This window comes from Lepisma saccharinum, chromosome 23 (genome assembly GCF_977018435.1).
Source record: "Lepisma saccharinum chromosome 23, izLepSacc3.1, whole genome shotgun sequence".
Classification (NCBI taxonomy): domain Eukaryota; kingdom Metazoa; phylum Arthropoda; class Insecta; order Zygentoma; family Lepismatidae; genus Lepisma; species Lepisma saccharinum.
The window spans coordinates 39,732,303-39,751,024 of record NC_139251.1 but is presented as its reverse complement, the minus strand read 5'-3'; the positions used below and the strand labels follow the sequence as shown (position 1 = coordinate 39,751,024).

The 18,722-nt window shown below is 37.6% G+C and overlaps 1 protein-coding gene across 5 annotated transcripts in view; it reads right to left on the bottom strand.

Moving 5' to 3' along the window:
• Positions 1 to 17,940, bottom strand: part of Abl (tyrosine-protein kinase Abl) — a 162,127-nt gene extending 144,187 nt beyond the window's left edge. For 4 of the 5 annotated variants that reach the window (XM_083144455.1, XM_083144457.1, XM_083144456.1 and 1 more), the window contains exon 1: positions 17,472 to 17,939. In XM_083144455.1, coding sequence (XP_083000581.1) covers positions 17,472 to 17,598 — 127 coding nt within the window. In that variant the 5' untranslated portion in view covers positions 17,599 to 17,939. Of the gene's footprint in view, positions 1 to 17,471 lie in introns of all 5 variants that reach the window. The other variant, XM_083144459.1, reaches the window with a different exon arrangement.
• Positions 17,941 to 18,722: the final 782 nt, after the last annotated feature.

Sequence of the window (18,722 nt, the reverse complement as noted above, 5' to 3'; positions counted from 1 at the left end):
CGAACAACACAATAATTATATTGACTATGAGTCCAGACAGGTTATACTACATGGAAGAGAGGTTGACATTTGGGTGCTTACGGGAAACCCCTTACACCCCAGTGTTGATTATTACTTTAACGAATGATGTAGCCCAAAGGGGATGGGCAAGGACGTATTTAGGTGGGTCCGGACCCCCCGAAAGACTTACTAATTACAAAAATTAAATACTGAAATAAAACAACTAAAATTTGAAAATATAGTGTTCTTTAATCGAGGGTTATTTATTTTCGGTGAACTTATTGGAAGGCAAGGATTATATTGTAATCATACTACTTTGAATGACAGTGGCAAAGTAGATTTATGCAAGATTTATTACTACTTACAACGTAACATTCATTAAATATCACCCGGAACTTTACTTTTCATCAACTGGATCTAACAACCTTTTTTTATATTTAATAAATATTTAATTCTTTATCTATTTGACATTAATTTCCTTGCCAGGGCAGTCCCTTTTTGTACAAATTTTGCCGACCTTAACTATATGTAAGTTACATAATGAATACGTGGTTATATCACTATTCTTATACCGTCCTTTTACCTATTCATGTAATAAAAATACAATATTAGTTAACATTAATATTTCAATTAATACCATTTTAATTAATTTAATATAATAATCATTTTTGTTTAAATATTATTATTATTAATTTGACGCACTTGGTCCCCCGAAACATATTTCTATTTATTTATTAAACACTACAGGCAAATGCCCAGTTACAGCGCTCTGAGGTTAAATTCTGAGTTAAGTGCACATACATGTTGACAAAAAAAGTAATTAAGAATTAGAAATAGAAAACAAAAACAATGAGAAAAGATACTGTAAGAAGGAACAGAATAATCGTTACATAACAATAATATATAATACAAGGGTGGTATATCATAAAGTATACAACATATTTGGTTACAATGCTATTATACAGGGTTCACATAATTTATTTGCTTTTAGGTCTAAATAGATCAATGTCAGGGGCATTATTAGAGACTATATTGTACAACACGCACATCCTCCTCATGGTTCTACCGCGTGAAATTTCGAAGAGGTCATTTCTGAGTCTTAATTTTGAGTATGGACATAAAAGTTTATTTTTGCGAGAAGTGCGGAGGAGTCTGTTTTTCCATTGACAAGTTTGGAAAGGAAGGTTAACTGGTGCATCTGTCTTCTTTTTTCAAGGGACGGGACACACAGCATGTTGCGTAAGATGTCACCCGAAGTGAATTTTGGATAAATGCCGTCTAATTTATATACTAAATACCGTAATAACGGGTCCCATACGACTGAGGCATATTCAAGTTTTGATGACAAACGTATAGTAAAGTAGCAAAAAAATATTTTTTCTTAAACTGGGTACCCATTCTCATCAGAAATCTTAGGTTCCTGTGTTCTTCACCGAGGATGCGCGCAGTGTGTGTCTGGAAATGTAAAGCTTTGTCAGATACGTGCCTGGGGAGGGGGTCTCAATTATATCAGCTTCCCGAAAATAAAAGGGGGGGATAAATTTATGTGAAAACAAAAATATCGCACTGATCACTAAAAAACAAACGAAGCTCATTAAAAACTCTAGATAACTTTTCTCATTACGTGAAAGAAGCGAAAAAAATTTCAAATTATCCACTTGCCTGGAGAGATGGGATGTTACAACACCTACAAACCTTCGCATAGGGTATGACCTATCGAAAAATGCATCTTTATCCTAAGTGTGTATGTCCACGCAGAACAGATTCAGGTGTCACTACTACACACACACACTCTCTTTCTCTCTCGTGTTCTAAACTCAGAAAACCCAGATGTAGTGCTTATACGCAATCTAAATAACAAAAACGGAAGAATATGTAAAATACGTATCGTACTGAAGTTTCCTAATGATATACGAGGGTGATCTGAAAAGTTCTCAACGTCGACCATAGGAGTACAAACAGTGGACAGAAGCCGGTTGTTCGGCCCCCAAAAAAGACAGTCTGTTCCATCAGCAGGAAAGGTTATGGCATCGGTATTTTGTGAATGCTATGGGTTTTATTTATTATCTTCAACATTGTAAAACAAAATCCGGAGAATACTATTCCAATCTTGTAAACCGACAAGATGACGTGAGCCAACACTCGGTCTGCAGAAGAAAAATCAATTTCCATCAAGACAATGAACCTGCCCACAACAGTGTTTTAACAACGGGAAAATTAAGGGATATGAACCATGAATTGTTGGAACACCGACCCAATTCACCAGATTTGACTCCCTCTGACTTCTATTCTCTCCCAAAACTCGAACTCTACCTCGCTGGTCAAAGGTTTTAATCGAACTAAGAGGCGATTGCAGCTGCAGAGGGGAATTGTTGAAATAAATATATTGATCTTAAGGGAGATTACGTTGATACAAAAAAAAATGAAATTATAAATTCGTTATTTTATTGTTAGACCGAGAAAGTTTAGAACCACCCCCGTACGATGGATTTCTCTTTTGGACATCGGCAAGGTTAGCTCGGAAAGAAAGGTGTCCAAACTTGCGAGATGTAACTTCAGTCCATCAATGTGAGTAATGGGCTCTTGAAAGTAAGGAAACTCTTCCAGAACTCTTATAACAATCAACCCGTAAACTATTCATTATGATAGTACGTCTGACCATCTTCAGAATATATACATATTTTATGTAGTTATTTGCTTAAAATATAAGCGAGTTCTACTCATTATCATTACAACAGGTTCTAGAATAAGTTTCCGCACGAATAGAATATGGATCATTTTTTTAGCATGTGAATGTCATATTCTCCCACGCTTTCATTCATAGAACTTTTCAGTTTATAAAAAAATGGGACGAAATAAATCCTCAACACTCGCCCTCCAAGTACAAATGCAAGATATTTGCAAGAAGCGGTAGATTGAGGTGACTTTCGTAACATCTCTGGCTGTTATGCATTTGCAGCCTGGGCGCGAGTCACCACTCCCGAAGTCTCCAATTACTAAGTGAGCGGATGACGTCATCTCAACCGAGCACCAATCGGCAGCTCTTTTTCTCGCGCTGTAGGCTCGCTAGCTATACTCTGTCGCGGGAATGTGTTTAGCAAGTCCGCGCATAGTAGTAGAGAATGGGAGAAAACGAGTGGACGGAGCAAAGCAGTGCGCGCTACTGGAAACAGCTGGTAGCTGCAACCGTGTATTCCCTCTCACGTGTTCATTGGTCGAGCCCCCTAACTACTTGTGCAGAGACTTGTTTTCGTTTGCTTGATCCACTGATTGAATTGACTTTATTGATGGGCGAGGTTCAGCTGTTGCTGGTCAACCAATGTTAGGAAAAATAACCCGATTATACGATTACGCACTCTTTGTTAACTGTCGAGACCAACAACAAAACGCTTGTGTCTCCTATATGAGGACGCGAAATTTCCGGTCGCCAGGTCGCCATTGGCGACCAAAAGTTTTGGGCTGGCGACTAAAATTTCGTTGTTTCAAATGTGTGTCAAACACGCCTCAAGACTTCACCTCTTGAGAGAAACGGCAGAAGTTATAGAAGAAATTCTAAAACTGAGTGATATCCACACTATTAACTGCTTAGCCAGCAAAGAACGTGCAAAAAGAGCTCTCTTGCAATCATCGAAAGCTGTTGTGACCCATCTTGAACAGGTGGCCCATAGAAAAGACAATGATGGTGCTAAAGCTAAGGATTTGCTGAAAAGTTTGAAGCAATTTAAATTTGTTAAGCTTCTGTACTTCCTTTTGGATTTCTACGGGAAATTGAACCCTTTAAGCGTGGCACTACAAAATAAGATTCTTTTGATTTCATCTCTGAAAATAAGAATTGAACACTGTATTTCCGTTTTGGCTGACCTGGAATCTAATGTTGGACCAAGCGAACAAGATTTCTTGGACCATGTATCCATTTCAGGGAAGATCAGGGATGTGCAAGAGTTTCAGACTGTTAGAGGAAACTTAATTAACAATGCGAAGGTGTACATCACAGAAACATTGCCGTCTATGTCAACAGATGCGATTGCATCTCTGCATGTTTTCGACACCTTGGGTTGGCCTCCCAAAGAAAATATTCTTCAGTTTGGGATAGAAGAAATAAAGAAGATCTACATTACTTTAACCCGATCCTTTATAATGAGAAAATGGATGTTCTGTCAGCAGAGTGGACAGAATACAAACTTTTGTTTCCTTCTCCAGCTTTGAATCAGACGATGGAGAAGATCCACAGTGCAGAGTGTTCAGCAAGATTCCCCAACTTGCTCCAGATTTTTACATTCTGTGCTGTTCTACCAGTGAGCACAGCCTCATGTGAGGGAGGTTTCAGCTGTCACAACAGACTCAACACTACTTAAGCCCCTATCACACGGAACTGGATTTCTAGTTGGAATGCCCTAGTTGGCGATGAACTGACTTTCTAGATAGAAATTATGGCCGCCTGGCTGACTGCTTGACTGGTTTTGAGGAATAGGACATGTTCTAATTGCTACTAACTTCTTCGACTAGATTCTGTGGAACAGCCAATCAGAGCAAAGTTTGGCCATGTGAAGATAATCTGTGAGTTTGCAAAGTAGACTTTTTTGTCTGTGGTTTCCGAGTGCATACAGCACGAAAGGCATGTTTACAATTGAAAAAGCTAATATATTCTTCCATACGTGTATAGTAAACGTTGTAAAGTATGTATTTTATCAGCGCCATTCTTCTCTACCTAAGCCATTTAATACGAAGCGATATTCCTTTCCGTTCAATAGTTATCGTATTTTAAAAGTGTGAAGTGATACGTTGTTTACATCTCGCGCGGCCGCCATTATGGGAACGGAAGACTATCGACAAGTACGTTGTAACAAGTACCGTGTGAGGCGAAAACTAGCAAATGGGTAGCCAGTCCAGCGTCAACTAGAGCGTTCCTACTAGAAATCCAGTTCCGTGTGATAGGGGTTTTACAGGAACTCTCTGAAGACTGAGACACTGGATGATTTGCTCAGTTTCCGTAAATGAACCCCCCGTCAGTGTTTGACCCAGTAGTTGCGATTGATAAGTGGTACTTCAGTGCAGAACGACAGAGCTACACAAACATTAATTCCTAACTTTTTAATAATTGCTCATATTTTTATTATTTATCAATATAAAATAGTGGCGACCAAAGATTTTAGTCCGGCGACTAATTTCAAACTTGAAATTTCATGCCCTGTCCTATATGCGGGACCGGCTCTCGATTTTTCTAATCAGTTTAAGTATCACCCGTTACTTCCTCTACAGGATATGTTACACGAAAAGAAAACCGACAGAGATACAAACATTCTTGTAACTTATCAGTTCAACCAGGAAAGATGAGAATCCATGCTCACCGCCAGAATCTTTCCCCCTCAAAAGCAGAAGAAGACTCTACAGAATAAAGCATCTACTGTTGTCCTCCGAGCTAATAAGACTAATGAGATCGAAATCAAGAGCTTGAAAATGAAGACCTACAGCATAGACATAGTTCACCAGTCTCGGCGATAGTACTACGAGTTTGTCATTCCAAAAAAGACTACCATGGTGGCCAAATCTGGGATCAGTTTTGCCAAACCGGAACTGCACAAAGGAGCTAAGAAGCTAGAATTCCGATGGCGCTAAATACTGCCTCCTGTGGTAATTATAGGTATCAGGGGTTGGGAGCTGTGGTACCAATAACTTTAAAGTGATTACATTTTTGTTCTTAGTTTTCAACGTCTAGATCTGGCAGTACTATCCTCTCAATAACCCACCGAGGGTCTATGAAATCGAAAACAAAGGATTCTCTGGGATCAATTTTACGTTCTTTCAAACCAGCGCAATGAATTATTACTTCCTTCTTAGTCTGTGGGGAAATGAGCAAGTGATGGTGCCATAGTGGGGAAGGAGGGCGGGTGACCCCCGTTCACAGCTTCAGTTTTGAATACTTGCATTTGTATAGACACGTTTCAAAAACAACATGCATTCGGCGTTTTGTCGCAGTCACCGAAGAGGTAGACAAGGGACGTAAAATACCCTAAGTGTCATTATCTACACAAAAGCCTGTTAGAAGAGATCGGCCTCCCCGATTGCGCAGTGGGAGCATCGTCTTGTAATCAAGAGGTCCCGGGTTCGATACCCGGTGGAGGCACATAGTGGTTCGGATCCCACTTAAACAGGGTGGCGAATCTAAGATCATGACAAAATTCAAGTATAATTCCCGCTTTTCAAGGATAACTTTCCAAATATTCAAAGGTACAAGTAGATGTTTTTTCTACTTCAACCTCACGTATTACCGCCTTTCATCACCACACACAAATATATTAACAGTATAAAGCGTCTGTGTGATTCCAATGCATCCAAAAATTCTAATTTAATTTAATTAAACGGTGTATCACGTACTATTTTCATATATTCAATTTAAGGTGTGGAGTTTACATACTCACACTCGAAAAACATCTCCAAATACAAGTTTGAAACTCAAATTTACCTAATCAACTTCAATATATCTTATCTTGCAATAATCTTCTGTCTGTCAGATAGATTGTTCAGCAAGGGACACTAACCAAGTATACGGATTGAGAGAATTCTCTTTATTTTCCATGCAGCTTCCTTATTCCTTCCTCAATAAAAATAAAAGCTAAACGGTGAAAAACTTGCCTCGGGGCACTTCTAAATGTGTGAATTCATTTGGATTAATAAAAGTTGCACAATTTCACATCTACGGAGAAAAATCACGTAGAATTCCAGGAATTCCTGGTGTGTAGCCATCCTGTTTAAACTGTAGGTCCAGTCCCGATTAGCCTTACTGTGCATAAAGTGGACTTAAAACACCAAATCAATCAATGTTAAAGGAGCTGGGTGGGTTGATCGCCCACCAAACAGCAATGTATTATATATCCTGAAGAACATGATGTGGATAAGAATTTATCGAGTATGATACTAAAAGAGATAAATTTACCCTCGTTGAGCTAAAAAGCTCCTTGGAGCATTTCGACATGTTAAGAGCCAAATGAGTGTGCAAAAGAGCAAGATCTGGCTCCAAATGAGATAAATTGGCAACAGTATCTGAGATATAACAAGGCAAGAGCGCCCGCAATGTGGAACCCCTCCCCAGAGATATCTGGAAAAAGTTGATAGTAGCGTGAACATAGGGTTGAGGGGTGCCATGAAAAACAACAGATTACTCTGTCTCTGTTTGATATCTGTTCATCGTGAAAGGCACTAAAAGACAAAGAACCGTTAAACAACAATGCTAAAGGAAGAAAGTCGAATCCAGTCTCTACTTAAAAAGTGGACTCAAGTCTGAACTCGACAACAACGCCAAGGTATTATCAATTCAATATCAATCTTATAATTTGTAAAAAACATAACGAAAGGTAAAATAGGAGGGGTTTCTTATGACTGCTCCCCCGGTTCCAGATGGAAATTCCTAGCTGGGGGGGGGGGGGTTGCCCAGTTTGGGGAAAGGTGGGAGGATGACTGTGCAAATTAATCTGCTGAGGAATGCTTTGAGAATATTCATAACTGCCGAGAGAGCATTCCCCACATCCCCTCCCTAAGCACGGTCCCCAATCGAGAAAAAATGTTGTAGACACACTTGTAACGACAATTCTATTTATTTCAATCCAAGTGTCCAGAAAACTATTTCAGGCTTTCCTGCTAGGTTTTGGATTGAGCTAATCACCCCCTTATTGTGGGTGAGCATTACACTAAACACTGGTACTCATTGTATATCTCGATAGAAAGTTCATGAATTTCTCAAAAGGAAGGGTCGTCTTCAGTGCTTATTTATCTATCCACATGACCATTCTTCTTTATCTGACCTGAAGGAGAATATTAACCCCCATACACCTCACAATTTTCATTTGTGCATTGGATAATCTCAAACTGAAATGTATGATTTTTTCTTTATGTAAACATAAAGCTCCCTCCTGTGTATTGCACCATGCCATGAAGATACACAGTGACTGTAGACGTAGGGTTCCACATATTCACAGTCACAGTGGAGGTGTGTGTTCACCACTTTTAATACTTAATTTGTGCTTCTTAGGCTACAATGCACATACAATAATGTCTATGCATGCAATTTATTACATTGTCTGCACCTCAAATAAATGAAACTAGCATTTTTTAGTGAATAAAATATCAAATTTCGATTTGTGGAATGAAATCATGGTGTTCAAGATGTCTAGCTTTTGTTCCACTAGGAATGAAGAAATACAAGTGTGACACGTTACGAAGAAGGAACTCAAATTGATTTTTCGATAAACATGAACTTGACCAATGAACTCACATTGACCATGCATTTACACAGAAGAGACAGCTAACTCTCCTTCATGCCTTACTCATTTTCACTGTGCATCAATATACAATTTCACCCAGGAAGAAGAGACAACACTATGTGCAACTACTGTACCAAAGATAGGGCTATGAAATGTCCAATTTCTTCCGGATATGTCCTACATGTTAGTCTTGTGCCTGGCATCCAGTAGGAATTAAAAAGAAATCGTAAATGTACATTTTGGGTATCTCACAACTTGGATGAGTCCTCCTCCCTGGCCATGCATTCTAAGGTGCTGTGGTTTGGACTCCAACTGCGGGATGGCATGGGTTCAAGTCCACCTTGGTTCAGTCTCTGGGTTTTCGGTCTGTGCATAGGGCCGGTGGCAACCCACGATCATGAGGAAATTGGGGAGCTACCAGTGAGTAGCGTAACCCAGTCTCAGAAATCTCTATACCGGCTGAGGGTTCAACGTGCTGACCCCACATCACCCCATTACTGGTTGAAGATCTCCATACCTCTAGGTAGGATCGTGGGAGATTAGCAATCGGGAGATAGGCTAAGGCACTTCGAGGGCTGACGCACCATGGGTTATTATATTATTATTATTACAAAACTTGCATGAAGATTGGAGAAACAGATAATCTGAGGGAAATTTGAGGAAATTCATTGGGGAAGTACATTTGGCTATACTGCACAATCGACCCTTGTGTTTTACAGTTTCACCGTCAAAAAAAATATGTTCACACTAAATTCGTGTTTCGATTTGACACTGTGCATTTTTCAATTAGACGTTCCTGCTCTGTGAAATAATATAAACTTTCTTACATTACTTACCATAGGAGCTTTCCTTTATCGTATTTCCACGTTGTAAACACATAGTATTGCCAGGGCGAACTTTGGTTTTTAACGTAGATATGTATGCAAATTTCCACTAGGATTCAACTTTCTCTATTTAGTTTTTTCATAGAATGTGACATTGTTGCTGAATGATTTATGATTATCATTTTATTTTTGGGTATTGAAGTTTCTATTTTTAATAGCTGTAAATTATTTTCGTTAATTTAAATTGTTTTTCTTCAATTTGTTTGGGAAATATATGGTTTCTGGTGATTTTATTGTTCAAGGTTGTCCTAGCTTTGTGCTATAAGAGAGACCCTTACTTCACTTGTCACCATTCACAAAGTAAGGACAACCTTGTGTTGTGACAGTCACTCGAGGAATGCGTATGTTGTTAGGTTAGGTCTATTTTGCAGAATCTGGAGAACAATTTTCATTCCAGGAATTGTGAAACTTTAAAGAGTAAACAGAGTGTATATACAACAAGATTTGAGAGGTGAACAAAGAAATCCAATTCCTTATGCTCTGTAATATCAATATTATTATTTCAAAAGTATTTCAATGGGGGTGGGAAGAACCTCCAAACATTTCCCCTTTTGGCATGGGGGGAGGGAGGGAGGGAGGGAGGGAGTGAGTGAGTGAGTGAGTGAGGGATGGAGGCAAATAGTGTGAGAGAGAGAGAGAGAGAGAGAGAGAAAGTGAGGGTTCTTCCCCTTTCCTTTACTTCTCTCTCTCTCTCTCTCTCTCTCCATGCCCTTACAAATAGTTTGTTCCTACATCAAAGTGGCAACAATCTTTGCACACTTCTAACTTTATAATTCATTGCAAATTTCAATTTCCATTATTATATCCATGTCAGATCAGACTGTGTTGGAATTCGCATTTAATTTGTTTCTTCAAATGGCATGTTACATGATTGTTGGTTGTACTTCTTGCTGTTTCAATTTTGGGGCATGGTCCTTGTTGTTACCACAGAATGTGACATTGTTGCTGAATTTTAGTTATTTTACGTTCCTTTATTAAATAAATATTAATTGCAACGATAAGGACAAATCATGCTAAAATGCCATGTAGCCAGTAACCTTTCGGGCTGTGTGTTTCTAAATATGAACATGGCATATATTCTAAGCATATCCAGCTGTGTGTTAGTCAGAAAAGTACAAAACAACTAAATAACTACAGATGCTAAAAAAGTTAGGAGTGCATTAACACATGCTCACTCTGGTTCAATACTATTACCATTCTATCATTCCACAACCTTTTAGCATATTTATAAATTTGTCACTTCACCATTTTAAAAAAATATTAAAACCTTAACTAGCTTACTTATTTTTATATGTGTTTGGATCTGGCAGCTATTTTGAATTAGCCATGTCCAGTGATTTTAGCATTTCCAGACATTTATGAAAATTGCTGTAAATCTGCTCGGTAATTTCAGAAGTAATAATTAAAAACCTATTTTCATCATACATAAAATATCTCTATATACTAGTAGCGAATGTTGGACTCTTTCTTCAACATGATAAAACTAGAATAAATTGTTCATGAATTAATTCTTTGTGGTGTTCAAATGGAGTAACCTTACGAGACAAAATTAGAAGTGCCTGCCTCCGTGACTGAGTAGTTAACACATTGTGCTACGACACCAGGGGTCCTAGCCTGGGCATGGATGTTTGTGAGTGTCCATTCATCAATTTCTTTATATCATTACTCATTCCCACCTTCGCAAATTTGCCAAAAGTGGCACAAAAGTAAAGTAAAATAAAGCAAATCAATCAAAATTAGAAGTGAAGATATCCTAAATAAATGGAAGGTCGAAGGAATGGTGGGACAAATTCAAAAATATCAGTTAAAGTGAAACCAACATGCTCCGAGGATGCCAGATAGCAGTTTGCCTTGAAAACTATTAAACTATAGGCCAAAAGGAAAAATAAATTTAGGAAGACTGGGCTTTTTTGGTTACCCATACCTGCACGAGGAGGAAGAAGAAAAAATATGTATTTCTCTTTGTTTATCAACACTCTTGCTCTTATATTGGTAGTTTCCATGCTGTACTACAATGAATCCGATAGATATTTATTTCATAATATCTCATCTTTGAGGCATAAAGTAGCCATGGAAAATTTGAAATACCTACCTTTTGTCTTGCAATTTCATCATTCCCCGATTCCACATGCCTCATATTTAGTATTGTAAAGATACAAAGTTTGGCTACATTTAATCTTACATATCTTTCTCATCAAGTAAAACACCTTCATCAAATCTTTGTATGTTTTTCAGCCTCAAGAGGTTTCACTGTGGTGGAAATTTCATTTTTTTACTGTTCCCCATTTGGGTTGCAGAACTTCAAAACTTTGTTTTATCACAAGTTTTAATTTTGGGGAGTTTATAGGAAAACGGGGAGGCCAAGGCACTTCATATGATTAATAATTTTTGCCCTTTTCATAGTTATTTTGTGCCCCAAAAGATGAGAAATTATGAACAAATCTATTGAATCCACTGTAGTATAGCATGGAAACTACTAATCTGTAAGCAGAAGTATTGATAAACAAAGATTGAGCATTTAATTCTCAAGAAAACTGTTTTTGTACCATTACATTTGGAATTACAGAACAGAAATTACAGCAATTTCTCATAAATGTCTGAAAATTATAAAATCATGGGACGCAGCTCATTGAAAATGGCTGTTGCCTTGAACATTTATTGGCTATAGAAATAAGTGATTACATTATCAATATTTTTCTTAAAAATGGTGAAGCTACAAAGGTTGGTTGAAATGGTACGGAATAACTTATCTATAAACTGGAAGTGATGGTCAAGTCAGTACATGATCTGACTACCATTTGGGAGACATTTGTGCAATTCGTAGGGTGAGTGCCCTCAGGTAAGAATTTTTCTAGCCATGTTCCAGCCATTAATAATGGGTAGAGGCACATATTTTTGGTAAATGAAAGAGGGTCATCATTCCACAGAATTTCTTCACAAGGTGGTTGCTCGACCATTTTTGATTTTCTTCATATTTGGTATGTTGAACGTGAACCCCTTAGAAAAGAGATGTGAAAAACAGGTTTCAATTTTTTTTTATCTGTTATGGTTTTTAAGTTACAGGGTGTCGAAAATTGCAAAATTGCGCAATTTCACGAAAAATCAGCTTTTGCAAAATATTTAATATCTTCATAATGAATGAAGATATTTAAAAAATACCAAGTTTATTGGAATCTGCATATCTTGCAGTACTAAAAAAGTTACATGGTTAAGTTTTGTAATAAAAAGCAAGCTATCATCAGTGTATCTGAAATATCAGAACACATTGTGTAAAATCGCTGTTTTTTTTATTATTATTATGAAAGGGGGACAGATAACATGTTAATTTTATTTTTATGTTGTAGTAGTATGTTAGTTAATTTACCCTAAAAATAAGCAATTTGTTAACTGCTCCCTTTTCTGAGATAGAAGAGCTTAAATATCGGAAAATTAGCAACAAACAGCTTTTTGACCCCCCTGTAACTGAAAAAGGGGACCAGGTAGGATTACCAAATTTTGAAGATGCTCCATATGTGTGAGCATGTTCAAAATCTCAAAATTTGGTGTTGTTATTCAAACTACTTATGAAGATACAGGCATTTTCCTTTATGACATTTCAACATCAATTTGTTACATCGCTAGAGAAATAAAACTCAAAAAAAAATTGTTAAAGTGCAAATATTTTGATTTGTTATTCTCTTCTCACACAAAGAAAACATATAATACAAATTACATTAATATTTTAGGTGTTTTTTTAATCAGCCAGTTCAATAAGAACTCATACTCTACAACTTGAACTTATCTCAATTTAATAATATAACCATTTTGTTAAACAAAGAAGAAAAATATATAATAGTGTTTTTTTATTGATGAGTAGGTAGGCTTAGTTGTGCAAATGTACAAAATTGTGATAAGCCATAAATAATGGTAAAAACTATGTATATTTCCTCATTAACAAATTAGGGGGGGTAATTATTTCATGGTCTTTATTTTAAGCCACTTTCACTTCCGTTGTTTTCGTCCTCGGCTCATTTCTCTGTGGGATCGTTTTGGGCAAAACACCGAAATCCATAAGTTTCTTAATTAGCCCACGGCCATCCTCCTCCACACTGCACCTAACGATCTGTCCAACATTCACAACTCTTTCATTGCTCCCTTCTGCCATTCTAACATATTCCGTGCGTGCTCTCCAAGTATGAAATCAACACTGTGGCAACGCTGTAGACATGGTAACTGATTGCGAACGTCAATTGTCCATATCAACAAATATGATTGCCATACTTCTATACGGAGAATGATTGCAAGAATTAAAGAGGTTTTCTTGCAATTTTTACACGTGAGCACCAAATTTTAACTGCACATTCATGATTAGGGGGCCAAAATTAGTAAGTATACCGAATTTCAAACAAATCGGAGATACTTTCTAAAATTGTTGGTGTCATAGCAGTGAAAAATCGGATTGTAAATATAATCATAAATTTGATTTAAAAACCACTTATTACAAAAAATAAACATATTCCTTCTAATAGCACATTTATGTAGTTACCAGAGTATTAGGTTTATTCCTGTATAAGGGGCCCAATTTTGCTTCTCAAATTTTCCGTGAATTGCATAAATTACAAGATAATTCAAACTTCATAAAGTGTTGTGTCGGTAAATAAACTCCAAATTACCCATTTAAGAGTCAATTTTGCATTTTGTAGTTCATTTCGCATAATTTCGTTACCAAACAGCACACATCTTTCCAAAACATAAAAAATTAACATTACAATGTGTTAATTCACATTAAGTTTTTTTTTTCGTTAAAATCGAAATATGCATGCTTGTAATAATGGGTAACTGAAAAAGGGGGGGGGGGGGTAAAGAGTTGGAGCATAGTGTTGATCATATGACCTTCATTATGGACAAGAAAAGATTGAAAATGGGTGAGGTCCTTCCTCAACACCACCCTGTACAGGCCTTTTATGGCATGGTGCAGTACACAGGGTATAGCTTTACCTTACATACACACACACACCTTTTAATGAAATTAAAATGATTGAAGACTGTGAGATAGAGACTGTGTCCCTCTTTAGTGTGTCACTTCAGTGTGAAACCTGCCTTGTCGCATGTAGGGCTGTGTGATATATCGATAATGTCAATAATATTGGTACCAGCTTGGTGGCCGACGGTGATAAGTGGTCGATTTTCGATCTCGCCACCAAAGTTCCCAGGTTCGATTGATTAAACTTTCTGGGTGCTTCAGCACTTAGGCAATTTGCACCCATCATTTAACATCATTACGTGTAGTAAGTCTTGAAGCTTTCTTGGCAACGAATGATGAAAAGATTCACTCGGGCTATTGACCAGGTGAGTTCCAAGCTTGGAATCTTTTCCACAACTCACCTGGTCGATAGCCCGAGAGAATCTTTTCATCAATACGTGTCTCTGAACACTAACAAATCCTTACCTACATTAAAAGCTGAGATTGTAAAGGAGCACTCAGCACATATAAGAACAAAACACAACCCTACAGAGGATTATACTGGCTGTAGGTCCAAAAGCCAGATCCTCGTTGGGTTGCAACATTGTAGTTACCAGGGTGTACTACATGGAAGTGAGCTTAACATTTGGGTGTCTTCAGAAAGAGTCACCATTACACTTCCCCCCTGGTTCAAGTCCCTGCTTGGGCATGGTGCTCTTCGTGAGTGTCCCTTCATCAATTTTATCTTCACATACAAATAGTATCATTGATATGAATATTGATACTCCATACATCGATACTGATATTTTCAATAATCAATATATCGACATCGCACAGCTAGCCATGTGGTACTTCTCTCTTCAGTCTGAAAACTGCCTTAAGAACGAAAGGCACAGTTTTCTTCATAGTGTGAATAGCTGGGAACAACAGAAATGTACATGGCCTGACGTTGGACAGAAGTTAGAATTGTACATAGAATTAGATGGAAGTAATAGTCTTTTTTATTTACTCCACAAAGATGAAGCTTAACAAAACTGCAACAAAGTACATGTATGGAAAGGAGAAAGGTTGAAGACAACATCTGATGAGAAATGCCAAACCATAGTAATGTTTACGTAATCAGAAATAAGGCTTTGGTGCTACTCAAGGGGAACGCCCTGGCTTAGCACCCAGGTTGCTAACCTTCTGGCTAAGCAAGTGCTCCATTATACAGTTCCATTGTTAATATTGCAAATCTACCAAGAAAAACATTTTCGTATGTCAGATGATGTTTACGAAACATACAATCATGGAGCACTACACTAAACAGGTCAATGAGCTCCCTCAAATTCTCCTTGCAAGATTGGGAGAAATATTGTCACAGGAATTTAGTACACCCTGACAAAGATACACCAAATATGTTGCTAACCAGCCTATTAGACTCTCATACTTTAAGCAGTCACTTCTCCTCTCTCTTTGTTTACAAAATGAACATTTGACATTAGCTTTATGTGGATCCTTCTTGTACGTATTGACATTAGGAATTCAACTTGATGTGGAATTAAGTCAAATTATAAATCACATTTTTAGTGCCTGATGCATATTCCAGCATATTGAGCTACATGCTTAATTAACTAGACTGGAAATTTATCAGAGTATAACGGTTCCGATTGTTTTATGATTTCTCCTAGCACAAAAACTAATTATTGTAGAATTTTGGAAATCATTGTCACATGAAATTTGAACCTTCTTTAAAGTAATGAGCACTGTTTGGAATCGAAAAAAAGTTATTTGTGTTGAAAAAAACAACTTGAAAATTACCTTACGCACTTCTGATGGACAAGATATTCTCAGTCAACAAAAGACAGTACATATCGTAGAAGCATGGGAATGAATGTAGAAGTAAGTCGGAACCTTAGTATAATGCATTTAGGGACTTTATGTTAATGCTAAGGGAACCAAACCTAACCTGCCTAACCTAACCACGAAAGCATATATTGAACAAAATCTTAAGTAATCGCTAAAACTCCGCAGTATATGTTAACAGACATACATTGAAATCGAACCATGTAAAAATTGCATTCATAGCATGATGAAATCGCAATAAAACAAAAGGAACTTGGGCCTTTATCAGTTCTCGAACCAAGTTTACTTGACATTGATTTTGATTGATTGATTTATTTTACTTCGCTTATTGTGACACTTTTAGCTAATTTGCGAAGATGGAGAATGCACACTCACAAACACCCATGCCTAGGCCAGGATTCGAACCCAGGACCCCTGGCGTCGTAGTGTGATGTGCAAACCACTCAGTCACGTAGTGGTAAAGTTTACTTTACAATCCTTGCATGTGTAAATAATAGACCACAGGCAAGTGATAATATATTATATCTAACGAAGACAGGGGACTAGTAGCCTTAGAATAAAATAACTCTGTTAATGAAATACTGAAAATCAAGAAGTACTAAAGTACTAGTACGAGCCATTCTGGCTAGTTTCACAGCCTTATAATATTTGCACATTACTCAATTGATGGGTTTTATTTTTAAATGAATCAAGCAGAAGGTATAAGTGTATCAAGGATAAGGGTCTAAGAAATATTAGCTACTATGACTCACCTTCAGTGTGGCATTTAAAAATTTCCAATGGGTTTCCAATAAATTCTTTCCAAACATTGGGGTATAAAATGTCTCTGCCCTCCACAAATGGCAAAAATTTGCAACCAGAGTGGGGATGCAGTATCTCGAGGATCATGTCTCCCCTTATCTCCCTCCAATAAATACAAGCTTGATCAAACTAATGTGTTCGCTTTAAGCACCAAATGATAGAAGTTCAAACAGAAGTATACCTACATGTGACGAAAACTTTTAAACTTGCCAGAAACATCTTCAAATTTATTGAAAGATGTAACGAGTATAGTGACTGCAGCATACACAGTGGCCAAGATTTTTATTCTGTCAACCTTAAAATTAACAAAAGTGAACCTGTTATCTTTTTGGAAACAATACTTCACTAGAATATCAAGCACAATATATTTGGGGAATGCATTCCTTACAAGCTAAGCATTGTACTGTGTTAAAAAGAATATAGATTACAATTCGTAAGATTATTAATTTCGAAATTATGCCTTAACAGACACGAAAAGGGAAGAATGTCAATAAATGTTGTTCTTGTTGAATCTACATTCGGGGTGCAATGAACTCTACATCGTTACAAAAAAAAAGCTCTATACATACAGTTATTAATAACAGTTCACCCAGAATAAAGCATCTAACAACATTTGTTTCTACTAATGTATTATTCTGTACTACCTTTGGCGATTTTAACATGCAAACATAATCATTATGTTGAAATTTGTGCAAATTGGTACGGCATGAAAGTTGGCGTAAACCTTCGGCTCCTACTTACCATTATGTTCCGTAAAGATGTTTGAAATTTGTTGACGTCCATCTTTTGTCCTTGGTTTGTTTCTTGTCGTTCTAACTGAAAGGGCTCCAGTAGATGCTACACGTTCCTTGGCTTGCTGGGCGCCCATGTTTTGGGACCATTCCCCAGTCGGCCAGAGGCACAGCACGCCGAGCCACACTGACGACCGTTCTCGACACTTTGAGCTTTACATATTCACATCATTTTGTACAAATTCGTCTGACAGCTGCCATTTTGTATGCCACCAAAACTAAGGGCACTACTTACGAGGAACTACAAAAAAAATATCCGATTTCATTCACGTATCCACCATTCACTCACACTACTCCGCCATTTTTGACATCTTTGACGTCGATTATTTCGTTCCAGAAACTGACACTCGGTGGCACCACTGCACAGTAAAATAGAGTCTGTCGGCGCTTTGTTGGAGATATAAAGAAAAAAATGCAAAATAAGCCGGTCTGGGTATCTCAAAGTCTTTCCGGTTAAACAAAATGGATCTTTGTGTTGTGAACATCTATTCACTACTAATCTTCTTGATCCGAACATAAAAAGCTCGCAAAATTTGCAACCACGTCAGTTTTGTTTGTCTTTAGCCGATTCATATTTGAGTTATTTTACGTCGCTTTTCTACCTGTTTAGGTCGTCGCGATTAACCTGAGAGGATGAAAAGAGATGTGAAATAACCGAAATACAAAGCAAGATGAATAGAAAGTCTATGCACTACTTCCATCCTACCTCTCTGGTGACGTTACCAACCGACCCGTAGGGGATCTGTGCGAGAAAAAAAAATAGGCAAAGGCAAATGGGATATTTTGTGGGGATGGCACAGTCACACGGCAAAAATGCAAATGTAGGCTGAAAGACCAATTATTTATCTAGTTTTCTTCTTTGCTGGGATGCGGAATGAGGTGGATTAGTCCACTGTCGGCCACATGCTCCCGCCGCCTTCCACTCGCGCCGTCAGTAAACCGCAGACAACCATCAGTAGATCTGAATATCTCCTCGCACCGCACAAGATGCACAGCTTGTGAATAACATTTCTTACTGACATTTCTCAAGTGCTCCGTTTTTTGAGGGAGCTATGGAGGCTACTTTGAAGTTCGTCCCGAACTTCCTCTATATTGGCTTCTACAGTGTATATAAAAGGTAAATCCATAAACATTTTATTAAAAATTGGGAAATCTTTACATACCACAAAAGTTTATGCCTTTATCTCAAGCCCAGTGTGGC